Consider the following 26,248-nt stretch of genomic DNA (forward strand, 5'->3'; position numbering starts at 1 on the left):
TTGCCATAGAAACTGTACAGCCCACAAAGCCAAAAGCATTTACTGTCTGGCTTTTTCCAGAAAAAGTTTACTGACTCTTGTCCTAGGACATCAAGAAAAACATTAAAGATGTTCAATTCTGTTACCTTATTTTAAAGGACAAGTTGAATATGGGTTTGGTGTGAAAATAAATTTCATTTTTTCTCTTCATATGTAAAGAAAAATTTTGAGTGGCAAATGGAATACTATTTTGAAGTGTAATTTCTGCATACTCGAGTGTACATAATAACTTTGTTAATTCTTAGGAAAGGGGTTTACTCTATTTTTCTTTTCATCTGTTAGTAATTATAACATGAATGTGTAAAATGTTCTAAATCTCGTGAAACTTCATAACAATCTGATGCTTTTAAATAAAGAAGTTTATTAATACTACTTTTTCAAAAAACTAGTTTAACAAAAATACATTTTTACATTTATTTCTTTTATGATGGTCAATATTTAATAGTTTTTCAAAAATATTACTATATCTTTCAAAGAAACTGTGAAAACAATGAATTTTATGTTTGAGATATAAAATCTTGATTGGCTTATTATATGCTTTTTAATACAATGTGGTAGATGTACATACACAAATGAATAGCTGAAAGTTACAAGCTATTATTACCCATAAACAAAATATGTCTTACTGAATGCCAAACTGTATCTTTTATATATAAGTTAAAGCTTTAAAGCAGTGATGTCGCTTATGCAAAATGAAAAGTGCAACATGCCCTTGTGTACAAATTGTAAGTGCCGCTCACTTACATTGTTGATAGATTTATGCAAAGCTTCACCGAGAGAATGCCGCTATGAAGAAAAGATCACAGGAATAAAGGGAAACATTCAGAAATCAACTAAGTGAAAGAAAGAGAGATAAGAAGGGAGAGTAACACAGAACATTAATTATAATGTGCTCAAGAAAAAATAAGTTGAAAACAGTTCTGAGAAAGAAATTAAATAAAAAGAAATTTAAGGCACACAGTCTAAATTATCTGTAGTCCCTTAAAACAATGTCTGATATGTTTGTGGGCTGTCAGATTTACCTACGCAAAATACTAAAGGCTAGAACATATACATCAGACTTCAGTTTAAAAGAGAATGGTTACTGAAGAACTTAGAGGAGATATACTATTCTAAATTCCTCCCAGAAATCTACAAAGCTTTACACCCAGTTTGCTTTAGGTTCGTGGAGGATTTCTCTTAAGACAAACGAGCAGATGAGAACCACAACACTACCTTGATTGACTACATAATTTGGGGGCCAGAAATAAATATGAGATAATTATTGAAAATGTGAAGATTTAATAATAACCTGGTTTTGTACTGGGGGAAAGGAAGAAGAGATGACTCTATATCTTTTTAGTTCTATTTTCTAGGATATATTTGGCAAAATCATCTATGATCTTGTCATTTTTCAGAAATTCATTGAAATTTTAAGTGATAAACCATTGGAGAAATCTATACCCTCCCTCCCCCTAAATATGGGGGAAAATAAAACTGTGATCTCATTTTCAGTCACCTCACTTTTTACCTTTCAAAAATACAAAATAGTATATTTAATTTATATTAGTGGTTCCCAACTTTTTTGACACCAGGGCCCATTTTCATGGAAGACAATTTTTCCATGGACCAGGGAGGGAGAGGATAGTTTTAGGATGATTCAAGCACATTACATTTATTGTGCACTTTATTTCTATTATTATTACATTGTAATATATAATGAAATAATTATACAGCTCACCATAGATTGGGGGCTCCTGATTTATATTACTAATTTAAACAGAAAAGTTACTTTTAAATGTTTTTTATTCTAGACACTAATCAAATTTTCAGGCTGAATATAATTATCTTTTGGGTTTTTTGCATAATGTGATTATTCCTTGGAGTAGCATGAACTAAAGATAGTTTTAATTTGGAAAACAATTTTTTACTAATAACTTATACTAACATATTTCATGACATAGTTTACTAGAGTTGAAAAAATATGAGATAAAAAGACTTTCTATTTGATTATTTTATAATTTCTCAATCTAAACTTTCTCATATAGTTGGTTATATTAATTTTATTTTTTTACTTTTTCTGTTATACTTATTGTATTCTTTATATAATAATAAGAGACTTAATTTTTTTCAGACTTCACAAAACTTAAGGAACTCTGAGGGATTTTTAGTTGTAGCATTTGTATATCTTCGTATTTCTTAGAACTGATGTCCTAGTACTAGAAGCTAATCTAAAATGTATGTCATTTACTTATGAAGTAGATTTTATTTTTCACTCCTGAAGTTATCATCAGACAAAAATACGTTATTTAAGATTCCTGAATTAATTGATAAATTACAACAATATGCCAAATCAGAATGGCATGCCAGGTAATCCCTTCCCTGTCTAGATTTTAAGCTTTATATGCCAGATGTATATTTGAACATTTGGAATCTAAATTCATATGGTCACTATCTCTGTTCACAAATAGTTGCAGGCCATGGAAATATTTAACCCAAAAGGTATGGTCCCTTCTAACTACATAGTACACATCAGAAAAAAAGAAAAGAAAAAGGGGGAAATAAAGGTATGGTCCCTAATCTGTGACCTCAGGTGAGCTGACGTCACAGACATGACTATGGCAATCAGTGAAGGCACAACTAGCACTGCTGGGGGAAATACCATTATTGGTGAATACAGAAATGAAGATTTATTTTTTCATTTAAAAATACTCATTAGAGTACTACTATATTCCAGAAAATATCAGAAGTGCAGAGTGAGATGCAGAGTTGAATAAGATAATAAAACAAACACATAAAAATAAATCTTTTAAAGTTAAGGATAAATATTGTGATTTTTTAAAAAGTTGCTGCGATAGGGAATGACTGGAGGTGATACTGGGTTGACAGTAAGGAAAGATCTTTGGGAAGAAGTAACATGTAAACTGGGGGCCAATGCAGAAGCCAGTCAGGAGACGACCTTGGGGAAGAGTGTACCAGGCAAACAGATGGGCTTGCACTAAGGCCCTGAGGTGGAAGAGAGCTGAGAGCCAGTGGTGTGTGTAGGGACGTGCTAGTGAGGCGACAGACAGCTGGCTGAAATGAGATGGGAGATATCTGCAGGGGTCTTGGCATAAGGTCTTGTAGGATAATGAAGGAGTCAGAAAAAAAGCCTAGATTCAAGGGGGACCCTGAGAGAATTTTAAGCAGGAGAAGGGCATGATCTCATGTACAGTATAAAAGATCACTTTGTGGCTGAGCTTCGTGGCTCCTGCCTGTAATCCTAGCACTTTGGGAGGCTGAGATGGGAGGATTGCTTGAGACCAGGAGTCCAAGACCAGCCTGGGCAACATAGTGAGACCGCATCTCTACAGAAATTTTTTAAAAAGTAGCTGGGTGTGGTGGCATGTGCCTGTAGTCCCAGCAGCTCAGGAGGCTGAGGGCAGGAGTATGGCTTTAGCCCAAGAGTTTGAGGTTGTAGTAAACTAGGATCACACCACTGCACTCTAGCCCAGGTGACAGAGCAAGACCTTGTCTCAAAAAAAAGAAAAGAAAAGAAAAGATCACTTTGAGTGCTGTGAGAAAAGTGAAATCAGGGAGGATAGACAGGAGAGAGACTATTGTAATAGTGGCTTGGACTAGAGTTTACTAGGGAAGATGAAAGTGGATAGAGTTGGGATATATTTTGGAGGGAATAAACAGGATTAACAGATTACACGAGAGATAAAGGAAAGAGAGATCACTGACTATAGCTTCTGCTCTGAGCAACAAGCAGTGCCAAAAAGTGAAGATGTGGGATGGGGACGTGGGATGGGGACTTAGGGTGGAAATCAACACTTCTGAGTCAGACATGCCAAGTAGGTGCCTATCAGCCATCCAAGTGGATGTAAACTCGGGGGAAGAGGTTATGCCTGGGGATTTAACTTTGGAAATCACTGACATATAGATGGTATTTAAACCACAAAACTGGTTGAGAACCCAGTGCTGTGGACTGAATTTTGTTGTGTCCTCTTACCCCAAATTCTTATGTTGAAATCCTAACCCACCCCCCCCCGCCCACAACGTGGTGCTATTAGGAAATGGGCCTTTGGCAAGTGATTAGTTCATGAGGACAGAGTCCTCATGAATGGGATTAGTACCCTTATAGAGAGATCCAGAGAGCTACCTCAGTCCTTCCAGAACGTGAGGACACGGTAAGAAGACGGCTGTCTGTGAACCAAGAAGCAGGCCCTCACCAGACACCAGGTCTGCTGCCACCTTGATCTTGGACTTCTAAGCCTCCAGAACTGTGAGAAATAATTTCTGTTATTTATAAGCAGACTAGTTTATGGTATTGTTATTGAAGCCGAAGCTGGAACAGGAAATGGATACCAGGTGGGGGTGCTGCTGTAACAAATATCTAAAAATATGGAAGCTGCTTGGAGCTAGGTAATGGATAGAAGCTGGAGGAGTTCTGAGGTGCATGCTAGAAAAAGCCTACAGTGCTGTGAACTGATCTTTAAAGGCAATTCTGGTGAGAGCTCAGAAAGAATGCAGGTGTAGAGAAAGCCTCAATCTTCTTAGAGAACACCTAAGGAATCCTAAAAAGAATGTTGGTAGAAATAGATATAGGTGGTGAAGGCCACTGGGATAAGGTCTCAGATGGAAATGAGAAACATGTTAATGGAAATTGGAAGACAGGTGACCCTTGCTATAAACTGGCAAAGAACCTGCCTGAATAATGTTTGTGTACTAGTGTTTTATGGAAGGTAGAGCTTGTAAACAATAAAATTGGTATTTAGCTGAAGTGATTTCTAAGCAAAGTATTGAAGGTGTGGCTTGGCTCCTACTGACTGCTTATAGTAAAATGCAAGAGGATAGAAATGACTTAAAGAGGAATTGTTAAACAAAAAGGAATTAGAACTTAAAAATTTGGAAAATTCTTAGTCTATCCATATTACAAAAAATAAAAAAGTATGTTCAGAAGAGAACAATAAGGGTGTGGCCAAGCATCTGTCTAATAAGGTGATTGGTATGGGAGTGAATGAGGGGCCTAGTCAGCTAACTCAACAGATGCCAGGCACTGTTCTTTAAGACATGGGAAGAATGACCCTTAAGATGATTCAGAGATCGTAGGGCTGCCTGCTCAGTTTCAAACAGGGGGACCACTGCCTCACTTTCCACAGCCCAGAAAGTCTCTATCCTAAGCAGTGAGTGAGTGGCCACCCAAAGTTGTGAAGGCAGGACCACCTGGAGCCTTGTGGATCCAACCACTGCCTGGCAAAGCTGCAGGGGCAGAACTGCCAATCTAGAGGGCCCACAAGGTGGGATGCTTCCCCCAGTGATTCTGGAAGGTAGGACCTCTGCCCCAGTGGGCCTGGAGAACAGAGAGTTGAGCCAAAAGGATTATTCTCAAGCCTTAAGATCTCACGAAGTTTGCTTTGTACTTTGAACTTACTTGGGATCTGTTACCCCTTTCTTCTTTTCTGTTTCTCCCTTTTTGAATGGAATTGTTGATCCCATGCATGTCCTGGCACTGTACTTTGGAAGCACAAAATTTGTTTGGTTTCACAGGTTTGCGGCTGGAGAGCCATTTGTCTGAGTCTCATCCATATTTGATTTAGATGCTATTTAGATGAGACTTTGGATTTTAGACTTTAGAGTTGAAGCTGGAACAAGACAAGACTTTTGGAGTTGTAATGAATGTATTAATATTTTACATGTGAAGAAGACATAAACTTGAGGGGGCCCCGGGGTGGAATGTTATAGAATGAATGTTAGTGCCCCCTCAAAATTCATATGTTGAACTCCTAACCCCGAATGTGACGGTATTAGGAAGTGGGGCCTTTGATAGGTGATTATGTCAGAGGGTGAAGCCCTTATAAAAGAGACCCCAGAGAGCTCCCTTAGCCCTTCTGCCACATGAGAATGCAGTGAGAAGACAGCTGTCTATGAACTATGAGGTAGACCCTCACCACACATGAAATCTTTTGGCATTTTGATCTTGGACTTCCCAGCCTCCAGAAACACGAGAAATAAATTACTATTGTTTATAAGCCACCCAGTCTGTGGCCTGCTGTTATAGCAGCTCAAGCTAAGACACCATAAATGTCTGCTTGAAGGAATACTAGACAAACTAAAAATATGTATGCAAAAATATTATTTGGAAAGCATTGTATATGAGCAAGATCCATGTTAACAAAAACTGATGCCCTATATAATAGTCAACTTGTTTTAAAGCACCTTAAACATCTTGTTAATTTTTGAGATGAGTGAAAAGGGCCTTAAGAGCTCCTCTTCAACTGACTGAGAGCACTCAGACTTTCACCAAGAAGGTTTACTGAATATGTTCCATTTCCGTTCTTGAAGGATGAATAAAATCAGACTTTCAGACAAATGAGGAAAAAAATTAAAAACTAAAAAAAGTTGCTGCATTTAGAAATTTAGCACTTTGTACATAAAAAACAATGCTCTTAGGAGTTATCTCATCATGCTAAACCTCATTTTATTCATTTAGAAAATAGGTCAAGGTTTTACATGTTTGCAATTTGCAAACATAGTATTATATAAATATTGAAACCCATCAAACTGTAAGCTTTTAGAGGCAGAGAACCTGTCTTACTCATATTTTGCATCCAAGTGCCTAACTTGGTTCCTGGCACAGAGTAAATGGTTAATAAATGTTTATTCAAAGACTCAATGAATGCTAAGAACTTTTAATATTTAGTTTTTGCTACTCTCTACCTTACTTCTCCCCTCCTCAATAATAACAGAAGCAGTAAAGAAAATTCTGGAAAACTAAAAAGAAATAAGTTATTTAGAGGGAAAAATATATATATGTATATCTCATAAAGAAATCCTGTTGACAAAAATCAACAGATTCTAAGATTTAGAAATGTATACTCTCAGGGAAATGAACTAATGAGTATACTAACTATATTAAACATTTGTCCAGAAAATATAAATCTCAGCACAGAAAGGCTGCTAAGACGGCAGCAATGTTCTTTGATTGGCACCTATTTGTTCTACCCTAATCTATTTTCCATATTGCAGCCAGGGTTTTGGAATCACAATATTTGAATATTTCATACTTCTGACTAAAGCCCTTCAATAGCTCCTGATTGCTCTTTGGATACAATTCCAAATCCCTAACAATGCAACAAGGCCTGCCATGGTCTGACCTGCCAACCTCCCAGATTCCCAACTCTCTTCTCTTCAGGTGTTAGGAGCTGCCTGAGGCCTTTACAGCACTGCTCCTGCCCTCGCTCGGAATGCTGTTCTTCTCTTGGCCTGGTTCCTTCCCTTTCAAATCTCAGGTGAGGAATCCCACAGTCAGAGAAGCCTTCCCCAAGTTCCCGGACTATGTTAGGTCTCCCTGTTACACATGATTGTTTACCACAGCTGTAATCTAATACCTGCTTTCCTACCTAGGCTGCAAGCACCAGGAAGGCAAAGATCATTCTGACCTCATTGCTAGTCTGGCACAGAGCTTGGCATACCTGAGGCACTCAATTTTGATTGAATAAATGGATGAATGTATGAAAGTAGATACAAAAGTAATTCCTTACACCCTGATTTCAACACCTAGAAATTTTCTTTAAATAAACATGGAAGTGATGTGGGCCAAGACTAGAGCCACTTAAAAAGCCCAAGGGCTATCACAAAGAGCCTCTAAAACCATACTGAATGTTGGAAGTGGGAAATAGGAAATACCCAGAAAACTAATTATATCAGAATCACCATACTATTGTGTAATCAAAGGTTCCACATTGCCATAGGGCTTAATAAAAAGCACTACTAATGCTTGATGTGTAGATGACATGCCATATACATATATCCACAAGTTTTCATAATGGTTATTGCTCGAGTTCCAATTCTAGTTTGAATAAAAAATCTCAAGCAATAGAGTAAAACTCGCATTACTGACGAAAGATGCATCGTTTCTCAAATTTCTAACTTTCTTGAACCAATACCAATATTAATCTTATACTGCAATTCAAGTAAAATATGTCAAAGCTTAAAAAAATTCCAAATTCAACATTCAATATATAATACTATAACTTCTTAAAGCAAATTGCATAAAATCTTTTTCTAATGTTAATTTAAACTATACTACTAAAAGAAAGCAACCAACAAATCTAAGATTTAGAAGTGGGATTCACAGCTTTAATAAGTCTCTCAAAACAAAAAAATAAGTCACAAACCATTGTTTGATATTGAAACTAAAATAATAATAACAACATGAATTTCATGCATATGAATGGAACTAAGGTGGAAACAAGCTAATATGTTAGGTTATTCTTAACACTTTTCTCAAAGACTCAGTCTTAAATAACTTTACAATCACACGACCACTGAACCCTTTCAGATCCAAAATATTTTAATTCTTTTTAGTATCTTGTTACATGAAACAGAAACAGATTGAGCTGAATTGTTAGTATAATGCTATCTAAATGTTCATAAGTATTTTTCAAGTGTGTCCTGGGCCTTAGCACCTCTGAAGTCACCAACTGTATGCAAGCTCTTCTGCATGTCATCGCAGGTGTCACTACAGTGTTCTGCAGAACAAGACTTGCCCAGTACTAGTTAGTAACTGCCTAGTATTTTAAATACTACTTCTCTTTTAAAGCTAGGTATAGATTTCATAGCTCCATCTTGTCACTCTCTTCTCCTAAAGGTGCCAATTTAAGAACTGGACGAACTTAAAAGGGAGATTTGGGTAGGAAAAAGAAAATTAAATATTACTTAATAATGAAATACTTCTAGACTAATTCAGAAAACAATTTAGTACTGCTTATCTTAGAACGAAAAAACTCAAGAAGAGGGAAAAAAAATCTCAAGAGGAGGAATGCTAATCACATGAGGCTGATAAAAAGAGGATATAATGTACCTGAAGTAATAATGTCATTAATTTTTTTTGACGAAAGAGAAATTAAAGACAAACTTCCATATTTACTAAAGAAAATATCACAAATTAACTTTGAATACAGGAACTGAAGTAGGAAGAATGAGGAATGATGAATTTTGGTTTTTGCTAGTTTTTAATTCCATTCCATATTTTCTGAGAAAGCAAAATCAGGTCATGCCAGCTATTCCCACTCTCTTTTCTCTGGCTTCTCTCTTTTCTCCATATACTATTTCTCTTCACTCTTTCTGCTTCTTTTTCCTTTGACTTCCCTTACGTCAGCCACCTCTTTCCCAGGGCTCAGGATGGATCTGATGTTCGTTTTACATGGTTTCCTGCTCTCCTGATGTCTAGGGAGAGGAGTCAGAACCTTGAGGGCCAGCCTCCCTGCTGTCAGTGCTCAGGCATCTGTCAAGGTCGCTGACTATCTTAGAAACAGACGATTATTCCAGGGCTCTTGCTATTCTCTCTTCCTCAGAATCTACTTCCACCTATTCTTCCATTAAAAGGCAGCGCTGTTACTCATTTAAAAAGGTAAGGACTTAAGAAAAGGTACATAAAAACTGATGAAAATATAATTTTTTTCCGATAGGCAGAAATACAATTTCTAAAAGAGAATACTTTCCTTGCTAACATAAAACTTAATTTAAAGCTAAGACAAGGAGCGGCAGAAAGAGTATTGAGTTCTAACGTCAAATTTACCCAATAGTTTCGTGATCTAGATAGTCTAGACCAGTGCTGTATAATTGAAATATAATTGAAAGGCACAAACAAGAGCCATGTGTGTAATTTAAATTTTTTTGGTAACCACTATTAAAAAAAGCAAAAAGATGAGACAAATTTATATTGGTCATATATTTAAGCCAGTATTTCTAAAACACTATCATTTTAACATGTAATTATATAAAAACTGGTAGTAAGACATTCCATATTCTTTTTTTTGTACCAGGGTTTTGAAAGCCAGTGTATATTTTACACTTATATCTCAGTTTGGACAAATCGTTCAAGTGCTCAGCAACCATATGTGGGTAGTAGCCACCATCCTGGACGGCACCATACAAACCAGAAAGCAGTCTGCAATAAACCTTAATGAAATTGGCCTTCCAATTGCTCTTGATCACGAGCACTTATTGTAATGCTCTATTTCTTATGCTAGTCATTGTTCTTTCTTACTGAGTGTGAAAAATTCTGAAATACCATCTGTGCTTACAAAATCAATATATCTAAAACAAAATTTACCCTCTTGACTCCCCACTGCTCCCTACCTCACCCCAAACGAGTAGCTCATTCTACTCCCTTGACTCAGATGATGGTCTCCTTTTCATTACCCTGCTCAAATCCCAAGTCAACTTTAACATTTTCTTCTCCTTTCCCAAAGTAGTCCATCAAATCACATGATTTGTTCCTTTATGGTTTCTCTTGCATTCTCAGTGAAATCCTGGAGTATAACAGCTATCTGCTAGTTTATCTATAGTAATGTGTATACCTGATTCATTTTAGAAGTGGGAAGAAAGGAAGATATTACAGTCTTGGAAATGGCTTGATAACATGGAGCATCACAGAATAGTTTTACCTTTGGAGCCAATTAATTCCTGGTTATCTTGATATTTATATTTACTATTTGAAAACTGATTAAAAAATCTCCCTGTAGAGCTGGCAAAAACTGGAACTAATATGTAATAACTTATTCTGTGATACACAGAACCACAAGATGCAAAGCATTAAGTCCTCTCAGGAATGAACATTGCTGAATAGACATCCAAAGGAAAAGAAAAGAAAAATCAGAGAAGCAAGGATGAAATCTGACATTCTAATATGAGAGATTAAAGGAATAACAAAATAATTTAATAGAAAATCAGTGGGAGAAGTGGCGGGCCCACTTTACAGAGCAAACCTAGCCAAAAAGTGTCTATGGTCAACACTTTCTTGTTGAAAAACCAGGCAGACTTCTAGGAATTTAGGATTAGTACCATTCTACCCAGTAAAATCTGTTCTTCTCAGTACCTAGGTAAAATGTAAAGTAAGTGCATGCAAACAGCGGTATCCAACTTCTAGTAAGAGCTGTTTCCCTGTACCACCAAGTATGGATAATATTTTTGATATTTTGTAGGAATGGGGTCTCACGATGTTACCTAGACTGATCTCCAACTCTTAGCCTCAAGTGATCTGCCTGCCATGGCCTCCCAAAGTGCTGGGATTATAGGCATGAGCTACTACCCTCCTTGTTCTTATTTTTGTCTGTGTTTCAAAGGCTTCAAATGATTCACAAAAACTCCTCTATGTGTGTGTGTGTACGCATGCGCGTGCAAACATATGTATTGTCCCTTTTCAGAGTAACATTATAAATTATTATGAAATACCAGACATAAATTGGCAGGCCCCAGCCCCAAGTATTATTAGTATTATTTTTATTTATTTATTTATTTTTGAGACAGATCGTCTTACTCTATTGCCCAGGCTAGATTTATTTGAACACCTGGGCTCAAATGATCTTCCCACCTCAGCCTCTAAAGTAGCTGAAACTACACTGCATCTGGCTTTTGAAGGACACTGCATATATGTACCTATACATACAAATCATCTTACAAAAAGCCTATCTTGTTTATTTTGAAATTCATCATGCTCACAAATAGAAAGATAATAGTGGATTTCTAGCGCTAAATTACTGAGCTGCTGCTTGTCCAAGTTCTGTACTTGCTTATCAACTGGTGACTCACAGTCAGCCCTATTTAATTATTGGCTTTGCAGGAGAATGCTAAGAATTCATAAATTTAGAAGTTGTGAAAATGAGTAAAAATGTGCAAATTCTTTTCATTATAGCTATAAATGTTCTGGAAATAGGTGAGCATGACATAAAAAGATAGATTTAGGAATATCATCACCTTTTGTTTATGTAATACTCTCTCCAAGGGGCTTTATTAAAGCATTTTGAAGCATAAAGGGCAATATCCCACTGGTGAGGAAGAAGTAAACTGCTCATTTTTGGTAAGTGGTTTTAGGTAATCAGGATACATTTAATAAATTTTACCTTCTGTTGCCCAAATGGTATCTAATGGCTTGAAAAAAGATTTTTTTTTTTTTTGAGACAGAGTCTCATTGTGTTGCCTGGGCTAGAGTGAGTGCCGTGGTGTCAGCCTAGCTCACAGCAACCTCAAACTCCTGGGCTCAAGCGATCCTCCTGCCTCAGCCTCCCAAGTAGCTGGGACTACAGGCATGTGCCACCATGCCCGGCTAATTTTTTCTATATAGATTTAGTTGTCCATATAATTTCTTTCTAGTTTTAGTAGAGACGGGGTCTCGCTCTTGCTCAGGCTGGTCTCGAACTCCTGAGTTCAAACGATCCACCCGCCTCGGCCTCCCAAGTGCTACGATTACAAGTGTGAGCCACTGCGCCCGGCCGAAAAAAGATTTTATACTTTCAAAAAATAGCTAACTTTCCCATTTAATATCGCGGACAAGTTCAGTTCAAATATCAAACTATAAAGTTATAAATTCTTCTTCAGTATTTAGGACTGCATATATAACAATAATTTAGCCCAATCCTTCATAAGTTTATGAATATGTCTCCCTGATTTTATATATTTTTAAAATCTTAAGTTTTCCTATGAAAAATAACAAAATACCATGAATTAACATAGAATGTTTTACAATATTTTCTTACATGAGAACGTCAAGGAAAATGAATCTTCATAATGTACACATGACTAATTACCTGGTTTAAAAGATCTTCTACTTTCTTCTGCCATGAATCTCTAGCTGCATTTTTCTCTCGCTCTTTTAATTGCAAAAGTTGAGACATCGCTGACTTCTTATCCTCTTCATGTTGAAGCCTTAACTCTTCACGAAGTTTAGAACACTCCTGTCTAAAATAAAATAAATGCATTTACTTTATAAAGAGAATTATTTCTCTCAGTAACTGTAGTATAGTCATTGACAGGTTTCCTAAGCACTCAATTAATTCTCTATAAAAGTCTGTGACTCTGAGTAAAAGTAGATTATTTTATAGTTAAGAACTATAAGGTAAATTGGTAACTTACACAAGATCATTGATATACCAATTTATTAATGGCAGAATAGGTACTAGAACAAATAAGTCTTCTGACTTCAGGTTAGTTCTCTGCCTATTTTATATTCAAGTAAATGAAACCAGGAAAAAAAAAGAATTCCAATTTCTCTGCATTTAATCATGGAAAAACTGCATTTAAAATACTGCTACTGTATCTTTAATAATGTGACAACATGAGCCATACAAGAGAAAAATGTTCTTGCCTATCTGTATTGATGAGATTACATAACAGAGTAAAAAGCATACCTAAGATTTTCAGTCCACTTGATTTCTAAGTCATGGGCCATTTTGTCCACTCTGAGCTTCTCTTCTTCTTTCATGGTTGCAAGTGTTTCTTCATGCTGTTGCCTTTCTTGTTCTAGCTCACCCTGAAGAATAAAAACTTTTCAATGAAGACTAGTCTTAAAAAGCAAAGACACTGCTGGTTATTTCAAATAAGTAGAGTGCTTGTATTATAACTTTTAAATTCTTCTAGCACAATAATTGGTAATGCTCTCTATGACAAAAAATATATAAAACATTTTATATTTTAAATCTCATTGCCCGGACTGTATTTTATTCAGGCTTATAATATAACAAAGGTATTTAAATACTTTAAAGTCAGCATTAATCATCTTAATTAAGCCTTCCATATCGTAAGTATCTAACAATGGACTGATTATCCAATTATTTTCACATATTTACACATTACATAGATATGTTATTCAAATTCACTTGTATCACATTCAAAAGTATGCTATTTATTCAAAACTTAAGTATTATAGCTGTACTACCCCATGGCATGATTAAAATAATTCTGTAGTATTTAGCCTACTATTATGTAACTTCAAATGAGCAGTCCACGTGTTCGGTGTTATGGTAATGTGATCCGATACATACAAAATCCCTGTAGACGAGTATAAATCAAGCGGTACTCTGGAGCCTAGGGCTGCCGGTGACCTGTTTGGACAACACTAGCAGCCACTGGCCCCTGCAGTTGCTCTTGGGGTACAAGGCAGAAGAGGAACAGATGATAATCCTTTCTGGATCACCCCTTGCCAAGAGCACATGGTGCAGCAGTTTTGAGGGGTGTATTCAAATGAACGGGAAAGACGCAAGCCAGTGTTGAAGCCGTAAGCGTTGAAAATTAAATGCAGTCATCCTAGTCAGCTGTTCCCTTCACTGAGTGCTCTGCCTCTAGTAACTGTTTTTTCTCACCGAAGGTAACATTAAATGAAGGAGATTACTTAAAAAGTATTCCTTTTACTCAATGCAAAGGACTTTGTTAGACATTATTGTGGTGGGGTTTGAGGAAAAGAGGTACAGGAGAACACTTGCTCTTAAGCAGCCTACACAAAGTTGTGGTAAACCATGATGTAGCACCTATATTTTCTCAATTAAAACTGTCAAGCAGACAGAAAATGAACAGCTGATAGCATTTTGCTTAACATTTTTATTTTCTACTATTTGATAGAAGAACAATTAAATATGAAAAAGGACCCAAAAGAAATGAAACTGAATCCATAAGTTTAATTCTCAGTGCCAAGACAGTCAGAGGAAAATGTAACCAGGACAAAATACACTAAAGCCAGGAACTGGGGATACACCAAGGCAAGAGACATAGGAGTTCCATGATACCATATAAATACAACCTATATTCAACTAACATTTGTTAGAAATATTTCAACTATTTATTTTTAAATACATTTTTGCTACCTTAAAACTTCATCCACCTTTTATATTTGGCAATGGAAAAAACCCTCTTCGTAAAGTCTGGTCCTCCAGCTTAGCTTTACGCCACAGAACATCAAGGTCAGAATCAATATATACGGCAATCACGTAAATTAAATATATCAAGTTGTGTATTATACTAGCTCTAAATTCCAACCTATTACTTATTTTATACTTATGTACTTTTTTCTATTTTCCCAGATTTCACCACTATCCAACACCGTGTTTTATATTAACACTGTCACATCACATAGCCATTGGAGAAAGGTAAATAGAAGGAAAAGATGATTCAATGAAAATGAAATAATACATTTTGTCACAGAGTTTAAAAATAGAATGTAATAAGTATTCAATGTACATAGAATATAATTATATTTCAGACAAGAGATGAATAAAATTACATATACAAGGTACACCCACTAAAGTGTTCTTGTTTACATGCTTTTGAAATGTCACCAATTCTAAGCTTAAAAATAAAATTTGAAATAATATTAATAAAGGGCAACATTTACTGAATGCTCACTATTTTGTTAAGCACTGTGCTGTAAATGGCTTATCTAATTTAATTATTACAATAACAGTGTGAAGTGTATTGTTATCCCCCACCCCTCCTTCATTGTGCAGATGAGGAAACTGAGGCTTTGCCCAAAGTTTCACACTAAGTGTTAGATCCAGAATTCACATACAACCAACTCAGACTCAGAGCCTATACTCTAAATCACCTCTTTGAAGGAAAAGTTTAAGAAAAACTCCCTGGCTGCTATCCCCTCAGTTTTATGGATTCTTTTCTCTAGTGTCTAAGGCTGTCTAAATCTTTGCTGTGCTTCATAAGAATGAATGGAAGGGAAAAGGCAGAGTGTTTCTGAAATTTGTAGGTAGATCACAGAGAAGCACCTAGTTGCTATATGTGGAAGTTCCAACTCTTACCAGTAAAAGAACTGCACATTGTAATTGATATGGGTTAAACTGAGTCTCTCAAAGATATGTTGAAGTGCTAACCCCCCCAGTACCTCAGAATGTTACCATATTTGGAAATAGGGTCAGTACAAATGTATTTAGTGAAGATGATGTCAAACTGGAGTAGGGTGAGCCCTGACCCAATACGACTGGTGTCCTTCAAGATGGTGGATGATGTGCAGACAGCAGAGATTGAAATTGTGCTGCCCAATGACCAGGAATGCCGAGGGCTACCAAAAGCTGGAAAAGGCAAGGAAGAATCCTCCCTTAGAGGTTTAAGAAGGAGCATGGCCCTGCCAACACCTTAATTTTGGACTTCTAGCCTTCAGAACTATGAAAGAATAAATTTCTGTTGTTTTTGAGTAGTCTAGTTTATAGTATTTTATTATAGTAGCTCTAGGAACTAATATATTAATTATATACAATGTAATATTTAAATAGCTTTAAGCTAACTGGCTAAATTATGCTTTTATTTTGCTAATGTTTAGATTACAGTAGAATTAGGAAATTACCTCCACATTTAGTAGAGCATCCTTGGTCTCCTTTAGCCTGCCTTTAGTCAAGTCAAGCTCATTCTGAAGCCTTTCTTGGGAGTCCTGAAGACTCACAATAAGTCCTTCTGCAGAGCCAAGACCTTGTTCACTTTTCCTTACCAGATCTTGGAGGCGGCCAATCTGCAAGTAAATCAAGTGCTTTTAATATACCTTATTGTAATAGACTTGCAAAACACTCTTACTGTTTCTTCTTACAGTTTTTTCTTTAGTTGTAATTTTACTGACTGGACCATTTCTTGATGAATTTCAAAGAAGGACTCAAATAAAAGATTTTTTTGAAAAGACTTCCATATTTAAGATTTCCCTTTTTCGTGACAACCACGTAAAGAAATGGATATACCTCTCAAACTACTGGTTTAACAAAAAGAATTCCTGGTTCTATCATATAATAAGATACCTAAAAGAAGGAATTAAATCAAGATAAAGATTATATCAAAGATTGAAAAAAATTTAGATAAAAATATTTTTAAAACCGTTCTTTGAAATTGAATCACTTGTATTTCATTTACGTCCATATCTCCTGCTATTTACAAAGGTGATAAATTTAGGTCAATATTGATAGGCTGGCAAATGTATCATAAACTAGAATAAGCTATGATTTCTGTGTTTCCACACAAAATTTGTCTCATGAACTCTTTAAGAGTTGAATTTATACTCATCAAACTAGAAGCTAATAGATAATTTGGTGATTAAGCAAATCCCTACCCTAAAATTATAAGAACTAAAATCCATAAATAAAATAATTTAAATTATTTAGGAAAATGCTATGAAGTAAAAACTCTGTTCTTACAAAATGGCTAGGCCTATGAAAATTCTATAAAGATTAAAATTGATAATTTAAGAAAAATACCTGAATATTCCTCTTTGTAAATGCAGACATCAAAAATAAAATGGTGAAAATTCTCCTTCAACCCCTCTCTGACCCACAGTGCCCTTCCCAGGTGCACAGGCTTCCTGTCCTGTTTCTGAGCAGGTGTATGGGGATACATGTATATGCTGACCAATACTGGTGGTGGCAGCATTTTATCTTGTTAGTGTCTCTAAAGGGATTGCTAACCTCATAAAATGATTTGAAGAGTTTCCCATTTTTTTCTGTGTTCTGAAATATTTTCATGGCAAAAGAATTACCTGTTTCTTGAAATTTTGGTAAAATTTATCCATTAAATCTTCTGGGCCTAGTATCTCTCTACATATATGTTTGACTATTTTCTTTCATGGTTATAATTGATTTGGTCAGGTAGTTCAACTACTTTGAGTCATTTTAAAAACTTAAATTTTCATACAAAGACATCTTTTCTCCTAATTTTTAAAATTTACTGGCATACCTTTATATAGTATTCACTTATAATGTTTAAAATATATGACCCTTTTCTCTATTCTGTATCACTTACTTGTATCTTCTGTGCTTTTTATATTGATCTGGCCTTCCATAAATGTGAATTACAGTGATAAATTACTGTAAAGAAAGCAGCTTTAAGAGTTGAGAGAGTATTGAACTTAGCAAAAAATCTAGTTTCAAGTCCATGTTCTGCCAATATAAAATAGCAGTAATAATACTCACCCCTCATGGAGTTACTATGATAATTAAATTCAAGAATATAGGCCGGGCGCGGTGGCTCACGCCTGTAATCCTAGCACTCTGGGAGGCCGAGGCGGGTGGATTGCTCGAGGTCAGGAGTTCAGGACCAGCCTGAGCAAGAGCGAGACCCCGTCTCGACTAAAAATAGAAAGAAATCATCTGGACAACTAAAAATAAATAGAAAAAATTAGCCGGGCATGGTGGCACATGCCTGTAGTCCCAGCTACTTGGGAGGCTGAGGCAGAAGGATCGCTTAAGCCCAGGAGTTTGAGGTTGCTGTGAGCTAGGCTGACGCCACGGTACTCACTCTAGCCCGGGCAACAAAGCAAGACTCTGTCTCAAAATAAATAAATAAATAAATAAATAAAAAGAATATATAGGAAAAGATTCTTTTAACTAGAAAGCAACATATAAACATTAGGTAACAATCAGTAAGGAAAGAACAATCAAATTTATCAACATGGAGAAGAATATTCTTCCACAATCCAGAAAACTTTCAAATGAGTAATAGTTATGCATACAAATGCAATACATGAAATAATTTACAAAGAACAGTATTCTAGTTACTACATAAAGAATTAAAAGAGAGGGTCTATTAAAAAAACTAAGAATCTAATTAGAGATAATGAATATCTAAATAGGCAAAAACTTTAAAATTCTGCAAAATTAAGTGTAATAAAATATAAAAAGCAAATAATAAATGATGAACATGACTGATTAAAGTTTGTTTTCTAAAATATAACAAAAATCGATACGTGTGGAAAACATCTGTTGTCTCCCAATATCAAAATCTCCTTTTGGCATTTGGAGAATCTCTATTGGGTGGTCTTAGTAAGGATTCAACTCAAACTCTAGGATGAAGCGCTTGATCAAAGCATAAACTGATAAGGCCGCCTCATTCTGTTGGTAATGGGAATTGGTTCAGGGCAGGCATATAGTTTAAGCTTATCTATTCACAGTGATCTCAGGACTTTAAAGGTACCTGGAAAATGTTTTTTGCCAGCTGCACATGTACCTGAGGGAATATATGACTAAAGCATGAAGTAAACACAAAGAGAACAAATCCAACTTAAGAGAAAAAGACAAACTGAGCTCACCAATTTCAGTTCTGAATCTAGTCATGCCTAATGCTAACAGTAACCTTTAGTCACAAGAGTCAATAAATTTCCTTTTTTCCTCAGTCTAGTGTGAGTTGGGATTTTTGTCATTTGCAATAGAGATCAGTAGTCAGGTTCCTCTTATTAATGTGCACACTGAGGGAATACAGTAAGTACCAACCTCCTCCCTGGAATATCTACCTACCTTTGCTCTTCTCTGATCATTCTCCTTGCAACACCAGAGTGGATTTTTCATAAATTACCAATATGTACATGTGTATAAGCCCCGTCCCACAAGCAAGCATCTACATTTTTTGCTCTTAACATCTTCCAACTGCTTCCCAACTGCCTCTAGGATAACATTTAAAATCTTTCATGTGGCTTACAGGGCGTCCATGGCATAGCCCTTAAATCTCTAGCCTCAAACTGGCAACCCCCCTTCTTGGCCTTATGCTCACTGAAAGGAAGAATAGCACTACAGTTAAGATTTGAGTTCTGAAATCACACCACCTGGATTGGAATTCTGGCTTTACCTATTTACTATGTGTCTTGGGCAAGTTATATAACTTTTCTGTGACTCAGTAACTAGTATCTACTGTACAGCGTTGTTGTAAGGATCAAAGGAGAGAACAGTATAAAGAAGAGACTTTATAAAACAATGCTGGATATAGAAAGCACTAAATAAATATTAATTATTATTATAGTTGCTATCATACTCCAACTATATCGGCATTCCTACAATACCAAGAAATTTCTCACACCTCAGGGACTTTACAAAAGCTTTCTTCAGTTTATGATTCTGGCAAGACCCTGTTAATCACTTACTACCCTTTTGCAGAATACATCAGACTTGTAATTACTTGTTCCCTGGCTGTCTCTCCACAGTAGTAGAGACCACGTCTAACTTACCGCTGAAACCACAATGCCCAACATAGTGCTTTGGTATCTAACAGCCATTCAATATTTATTAAACAAATGAATGAGTCAATTACCAAAAAAGTTCATATATACCTACTAGCAATTAAGAAGAAATGAAATCTCTTTAACATCTCAATATGCAGGTATTTAACTTCTAAAAGGACCCTCGATGCCCTCACTTTCTTGACCTTGTCTTGTACCAGGGCAGCTGTTAGGCCATATGGCACCTCTGAAGAGGAGAAAAGCAATCCCTCTCGGCATGGAAGTAGCCCTAGAGCACAGAACGATGCTTCCAGAGTTCTGTGAAAATTTCAGTTGCTTCTAACTTTCTTCCATAAACAGTGCTGATTTTTGTCAATAAATAATCCATAATTATCTGCTAAGGTTAAACACATAGAAATGAAACTGCCAAGTCAAAGGACCATCTTTAAGGCTTTCATATGTGCTGCTAAATCTCTTTCATGGAAAATTATACAATTTTATATTCCCACCAGCAGCTTCTCAGTGCTTATTTCTTTACCCTCATCAACACCGCATGGTCTCACTCTATTTGGTAATAGAATGGCATCTCATTGATTTAATTTCCAGTTCTTAAATTACAAAAAACAAATTCTTTTTTCATGTTCTTCTTCAGTCTGTAAAAACAAATTGGGTATCTGTATTTTTCTTATTGTTTTGTAAACACTCTTAAGGTGTTAAAGACATGAATTCTTTGTTAGTCAACTATTCTTTCCATCCATCCCAATTTTTCCTCTCTTTTAATTTTGCTTATGATATGTTTTGATATACAGAAGTTTCAGGTTTATCTGCATAAATATTCTGTTTTTAATTCATGAAATGAGTGTTATGTTCAAAAGATTGTCTTTGTCCTAAGGTTTGTCAATTGTGTTTTCACATTTTATTTATATTCACATTCATGATTTTGTATTACATTTTAATCCTTAGCCATGCTGGAACTTTTTTGATTTGAGGTTGAAACTTCACTTTGCTCTCTTCCATTCACATATAGTTTTAAAAGAGCAGTGTTGTATACTAGCACTCAGACTAAGCCTACTGACTCTAGCTACCATCCTACAATTCTATTGAAATTACAGAAAGAGAGAGTATAGAGAATACTAAGCCAACGTTTTGTAAAAGGGCAGAGAAACCTCTTTTGTTGTCTTTCCCATATAGTGATGTTCCCCTTTGTTTTGATTCTCCCCATAAAAGCACCTTGCTTTAATGTTTTTGACAGTAAATTTTTACCTAGTGGGACAGAACCAAAATTATGAAATATTCAGCATAAATTAAAGTTTTTTGATTATTTTTACTCCAGATATGTTACCTTCACTGAGGCTCACCTACCTATACAATGTCACCAGAATAAGTCACTAATATTCTTAATATATATAACATAGGTGATAGGCCTAAAGAATCCTTGCCTCTTGATTGGCTGTATTCAACTTATCTTCCAGTACTTTCTTCAGGTTTTCTAGCTCTTGCTGAAGATGATTTTTATCTTCTTCCAGGTTTAGTTTCTCCTTTTTATGTTGTTCCTCCAATTCCTTACAAAAAGAAAATTTTAAAAATTTACAATATTGCAAATACTATATACTTTGAAGACTCCAAGGAAAAGACTATTCTGTTTTGTATTTTGATACTTTGCTCTACAAATTGGCCTTACATTTAATTAATAATAATTAGAACTAACAGTGACTCTAATGCTGTCTACCAGGGAAGCTCATGAGAGACTCAGTGCCCAGCTTTTTTATTGGGCTGTGGTCACATAGGTACCTCTTTCCCGTGAACACACCAAATTCCAGACTCCCAGAAGGAAAGGAGGTGTTTAGCATAAACCACATCATTTGCATACATGGTTTAGGCACAATGAGCCATTCTTATCAGGGAATGGTGGGAATCCTCCCAAAATCCAAGTTCCCAGATACCAGCCAAGGGCCAACTTGCCATTCTGAGGACACTAGTCTCAAGCCAGCTGTGTTAACTCTTTTCTGCATCATGGGTTCTCTTATATTCTTTCTCAGATAGAGTGGGTAAACTAGAGTTATGATGCACAATGTAATTCTGTTTTGTTTTGTTTTTTAAAGACAGGGTCTTGCTTTGTTACCTGGGCTACAATGCAGTGGCATCATCATAGCTCACTGCAACCTCAAACTCCTGGGTTTAAGCGATCGTCTTGCCTCAGTCCCCCGAGTAGCTGGAACTATAGGCATGTACCACCATGCCCAGCTAATTTTTCTACTTTTTGTAGAGAGAGGGTCTCACTATGTTGCTCAGGTTGATATCAAACTCCTGACCTCAAGTGATCCTTCTGTCTCGACCTCCCAAAGTGCTATAATTCTTTTTGATAAGTAAATAGTAAGGCACAGAGAAGTCATCTTTAGCTAAATGTTCCCTAAGAGATAATTTGACACTGGAGAAAGACTATTCTGGAAGAAGACTGGTTTTAGCTTAGGCTCAGATGTGCGCTACATACACAAGAAAGAGAGGATTGAGGCCAGGTGAGGTGGCTCATGCATATAATCTTAGCACTCTGAGAGGCTGGGGCAGGAGGATCCCTTGAGCTCAGGAATTCGAGACCAGCCTGAGCAAGAGCAAGACCCTGTCTCTCCTAAAAATAGAAAAATTAGCCAGGCATGGTGGTACATGCCTATAGTCCCAGCTACTCGGGAGGCTGAGGCAGGAGGATCTCTTGAGCCCAGGAGTTTGAGGTTGCTGTGAGCTAGGCTGACGCCACGGCACTCTACTCAGGGCTACAAAGTGAGACTTATCTTAAAAAGAAAAAAAAAAAGAAGAAGATGATTAAGCAGCAAGTGATACACAAGTTATTGTGATAAAAGAGAAAGGTACAAATAAGGTTGCGATAGAGGTTTTGATTATGTTTACATACAGGAAATTTCATGCCATCTGTCTTATAGCAACCATATTTTAAATAAAGATTTTAAGAAATATAAATGGCTTAAGGCAGGTTAGGTGGCTAGAAAAATTGAAATTTAATTAGGTAAAGGGATGATGAGGAGTAAAGTAATGAGGTAAAAAACAATACTGATAAAAGATGTCTTGATTCCGGTACTTATAACTTAATATAGAGGAATAAAGAAAAACTAAAGGCATGGTACATGGAATTTATTCCAATATGAAGGCTAAGATGAAAAAGAGATGTAGAAATGAAAAATAATAACAAAAGATAGCTTGGAAAGAGATTACAGAAGCAGCAGTTGCCTCTAAATACTTTACTATAAAACCTTGAACACTTGATACATGCACCACATAATTAAAGCCGTACAAACTGGTCCTGGAATAGCGAGCAGGCACAGAGAAAACCACAGTCAGAATCTTGAGAAATAATGTGTCATTAATTTTTCTATCTGGCCACATAAACATAACAGTAAGTTTAGAAAGAAATAACATTCTAACAGAAAGTTTCATTTGAATTTTTAATTAAGTTTAGGTCTTAAATATTTTTTCCAATTAGTCATGTCACAAATGGAGGGGACATTGAGGTGGCTCTCAATTCACATCCTATCTTTTCTACTTACTCGGTTCGTGGCTCTGAGTAAATAATTTAGGTTTATTAAACCTATTTTACTATCTATATAATAAATGATTCCAATCTTCAAGTCATAAGTATTAAGGAATGTATAAGAAAGTTCCTTGTAAACTGTAAGATCATCAATAAATGCTTAAATGACAGTATTTAAATGCCTGGGGTTTGGCAGATCTGAGACCTGTGTCCAAGGCCTGCCTGACTTATGTGCTGAGCACATCCCCTCTTCAGTAAAATGGGCATAACAACCAAACCAACATCAGGGTCATAGGATTAAATAAAAAAAATGTAAAACATTACTGTAGTATCTGGCACATAGCTAAGAATCACTAACTAAGATTTATCACCATATGCTAGAATATATTTGGGTACTCAACACTTTATCTCACTTAATCCTTGCAGTAACATTTTAAGATAGGTCGAACTTTCTGCCAGGTGAGGAGCCTGAGGCATAGCTTTGGGGGCCTAAGGGAATGCAGAGCTGGTAAGCAAAGAGCTCAGGGTAAGGCCAAGGTCTGTCAGATACTTTGCTTTTTCTACTATGCATTTCTGTCTGTCATGTATTACTATTAGCAAGAAGATTATTTAATTGGGAAAGAAACAAAACAAAACAAAACATATATCATTTTCCCAGAGAAGGAAGCCATATCTACAAGAGAATAAGTCCTTCAACTAGTTGAGGTTTCCTAAGGAGCGTATCTATTTGGTTGTCTCATTAAGAGACGGCACAAGATCAAAAAGAATGGTTTTTTTCCTGAATGACATTTTTGCCAGAAAAAAGAAAAAAAGAGCATTTCTATGATGGCTTACACAAAGTAGCAATGCCTCATGTCAATTCAATAAACTACATCCCATATCAAGAACTTTCATGTATTAATATGTTACTCTGAACCATGATTTAAAGAATAATTACAAGACATCATCCAACAAAACTATGCAAATCATTACTTTCCAATAAAGGTCTTGCTGGACCATTACAGAAATCCCATCAATTTACAAGGCGCTGATGAACTGAAGTTTTGCTTACCATTTGCAGTTTTTTCTTATCCCTAATTGCATTACTGTGGACAGCCTCAATTGCCATATGGTGCTTCCAAGCTAATTCTTCCAAAGTCTTAGAATGTGCCTTGTTTAATTGAGTCACCTCCTCCTCCAATCTATTTTGCAGGTTTTTTAGCTCCATTTCATAATATTCTTGCTGAGTTCTCTTTGCTTCCTTTACTTTCTAAAATTAAAACAAATAAAAGTCAATAATTGGCACCTGCTTTTTTCATTGCTGCCAGGGCAATTTGAATATCCTATAAATAAGTAAGTTTGAATGAACTGAGTGCTATGGGATCCATACTATGAAACATGAGAACAGATCACTGGTGTTCTCGGAAAGGGACATGGTGGCACAGAGAAAATGAAAAACTTTTAAAGCAAGAGATAAAACAGACTATTATTGGGTTAGAATCAATGTGAGTTAGCACATCTACAAGCTTAAGAAAGAAAGGCTCCCTGTACGTCAAAGTAGTACACAAAATGGCTTATTAATTAACGTACTCAGATGATATTATTCAATACAGTTTTGAGTGTCAATTACACACCTTTCAGGCATTCATAGTCTAGTGATAAAGTCCAAAGACAGTGGCAAAACAGTTTTATAAGTTCTAGAGAGATATCAAGGAAGGCTTTTCAGAAGAGAAGATATCTGAGCTAGTGATAACACATTCTTTCATTCAATTTTCACAACAAACCCATAAGGAAAGCTAAGATGAGAAAATGTCAAGCCTAGGTCTGATGTCAAAAGCCTGCATTCATAACCATTTCTACTGCCTTCCAGCATTCTGAAAGATGAGAAGTAACTAACCGGGTGGTAATGTTTAGGGAGACAGAAAGTCCATGCAGCTGTGCAGTCTGGTAGAACATGTAAGGCTGCTAGTGGTGTGAGACCGGGCTCAGAAGTAGGAGTCAAACAATGAGAAGGGGTCTTTATACTAAGAACTTTGGGTTTTATTCTGAAGGGACTATGCAATCACTGAATTTTAAGTGATGTAATTCTGAAAACAATCATTGTGGCAGCAGGGCAGTGAGCTGACTGTAAGCAGCGAGAGCAGTTAGGAGGCTGTGACTATAATCCAGGCAACAACAGCTGCCTAAGCCTGGGATCTGCAAGTGGGTAAGAAAGAAAAGGAGGATGGAATAAAAACATAGGAAGGTTGTAGAACCAACAGGATTTGGTAACAGATAAGGGGGATGAGAAAACAAGAATGACTTGTTGAGAATCAAGAATGACTCCCAGGGTTCTGATTTAGCAACTAGATGGACTGTGGTACTAATGGTTGAAATAAGGAGAAAAAGAAATATAGTACTTTTGAGGGGAGAAAGTTCTAGGTATCCGGGCTTGACATGACTATGAAAAACATAAATGAAGGTATGTAGAGGAAAGTTAGATATATAGGACTCAAGTTCAGGAAAAATATCTGGCCTGGACCTACAGACTTAGAAGTGATCAGTGAACAAGTGATGGTTGATGTTACTGGAATGCATGAGTGTGCACAATGAGACAAAAAGCTGGGGAACATCAATGATAAGGGAACAGATGGAGGAGGGAATTTCACAAATAAGACTGCAAGGCCAAGCAGGTAGGAGAAAAACACGAGAGAATGTGAAACACCAAGAGAAGAGAGACACTGTAGATCAGCAGGTAGGAAGTAATGACAGTAAGACAAGATCCACCAAGTCCAGCAACTAGGATGTCACTGAGGGCTGGGGCAAAAGCAGATGCTGGGGAACGGTGGTAAGAGCAGACTGCATCAGGTTAAGGAGAGAACGGGAGTGAGCCAGGAGCAAGAAAAATGGACATGATTCAATACACCTAGTAGTTGAGGGAAGGAGAAAGGAAAGGACATCCAAAACCCCCACTTGGCATTGTGGATATCTGAAAAATTGGAATAAAT

General features: G+C 36.3%; 1 protein-coding gene across 10 annotated transcripts in view; it reads right to left on the minus strand.

The window, feature by feature from the left end:
• FAM184A (family with sequence similarity 184 member A) overlaps positions 1 to 26,248 on the minus strand; it is a 99,483-nt gene that overhangs the window by 27,988 nt on the left and 45,247 nt on the right. For 9 of the 10 annotated variants that reach the window (XR_006733559.1, XM_045544263.1, XM_045544269.1 and 6 more), the window contains exons 5-9: positions 24,334 to 24,531; positions 21,184 to 21,306; positions 16,127 to 16,288; positions 13,194 to 13,315; positions 12,594 to 12,744 (exon numbers count right to left, since the gene is read on the minus strand). Coding sequence is in view for 9 of the 10 variants with exons in the window: in XM_045544263.1 (XP_045400219.1) it covers positions 12,594 to 12,744; positions 13,194 to 13,315; positions 16,127 to 16,288; positions 21,184 to 21,306; positions 24,334 to 24,531 (756 nt within the window). In the remaining variant the exon portion in view is untranslated. The remainder of the gene's footprint in view (positions 1 to 12,593; positions 12,745 to 13,193; positions 13,316 to 16,126; positions 16,289 to 21,183; positions 21,307 to 24,333; positions 24,532 to 26,248) is intronic. The other variant, XM_045544267.1, reaches the window with a different exon arrangement.

Source organism: Lemur catta, chromosome 2 (assembly GCF_020740605.2).
Source record: "Lemur catta isolate mLemCat1 chromosome 2, mLemCat1.pri, whole genome shotgun sequence".
NCBI lineage: Eukaryota > Metazoa > Chordata > Mammalia > Primates > Lemuridae > Lemur > Lemur catta.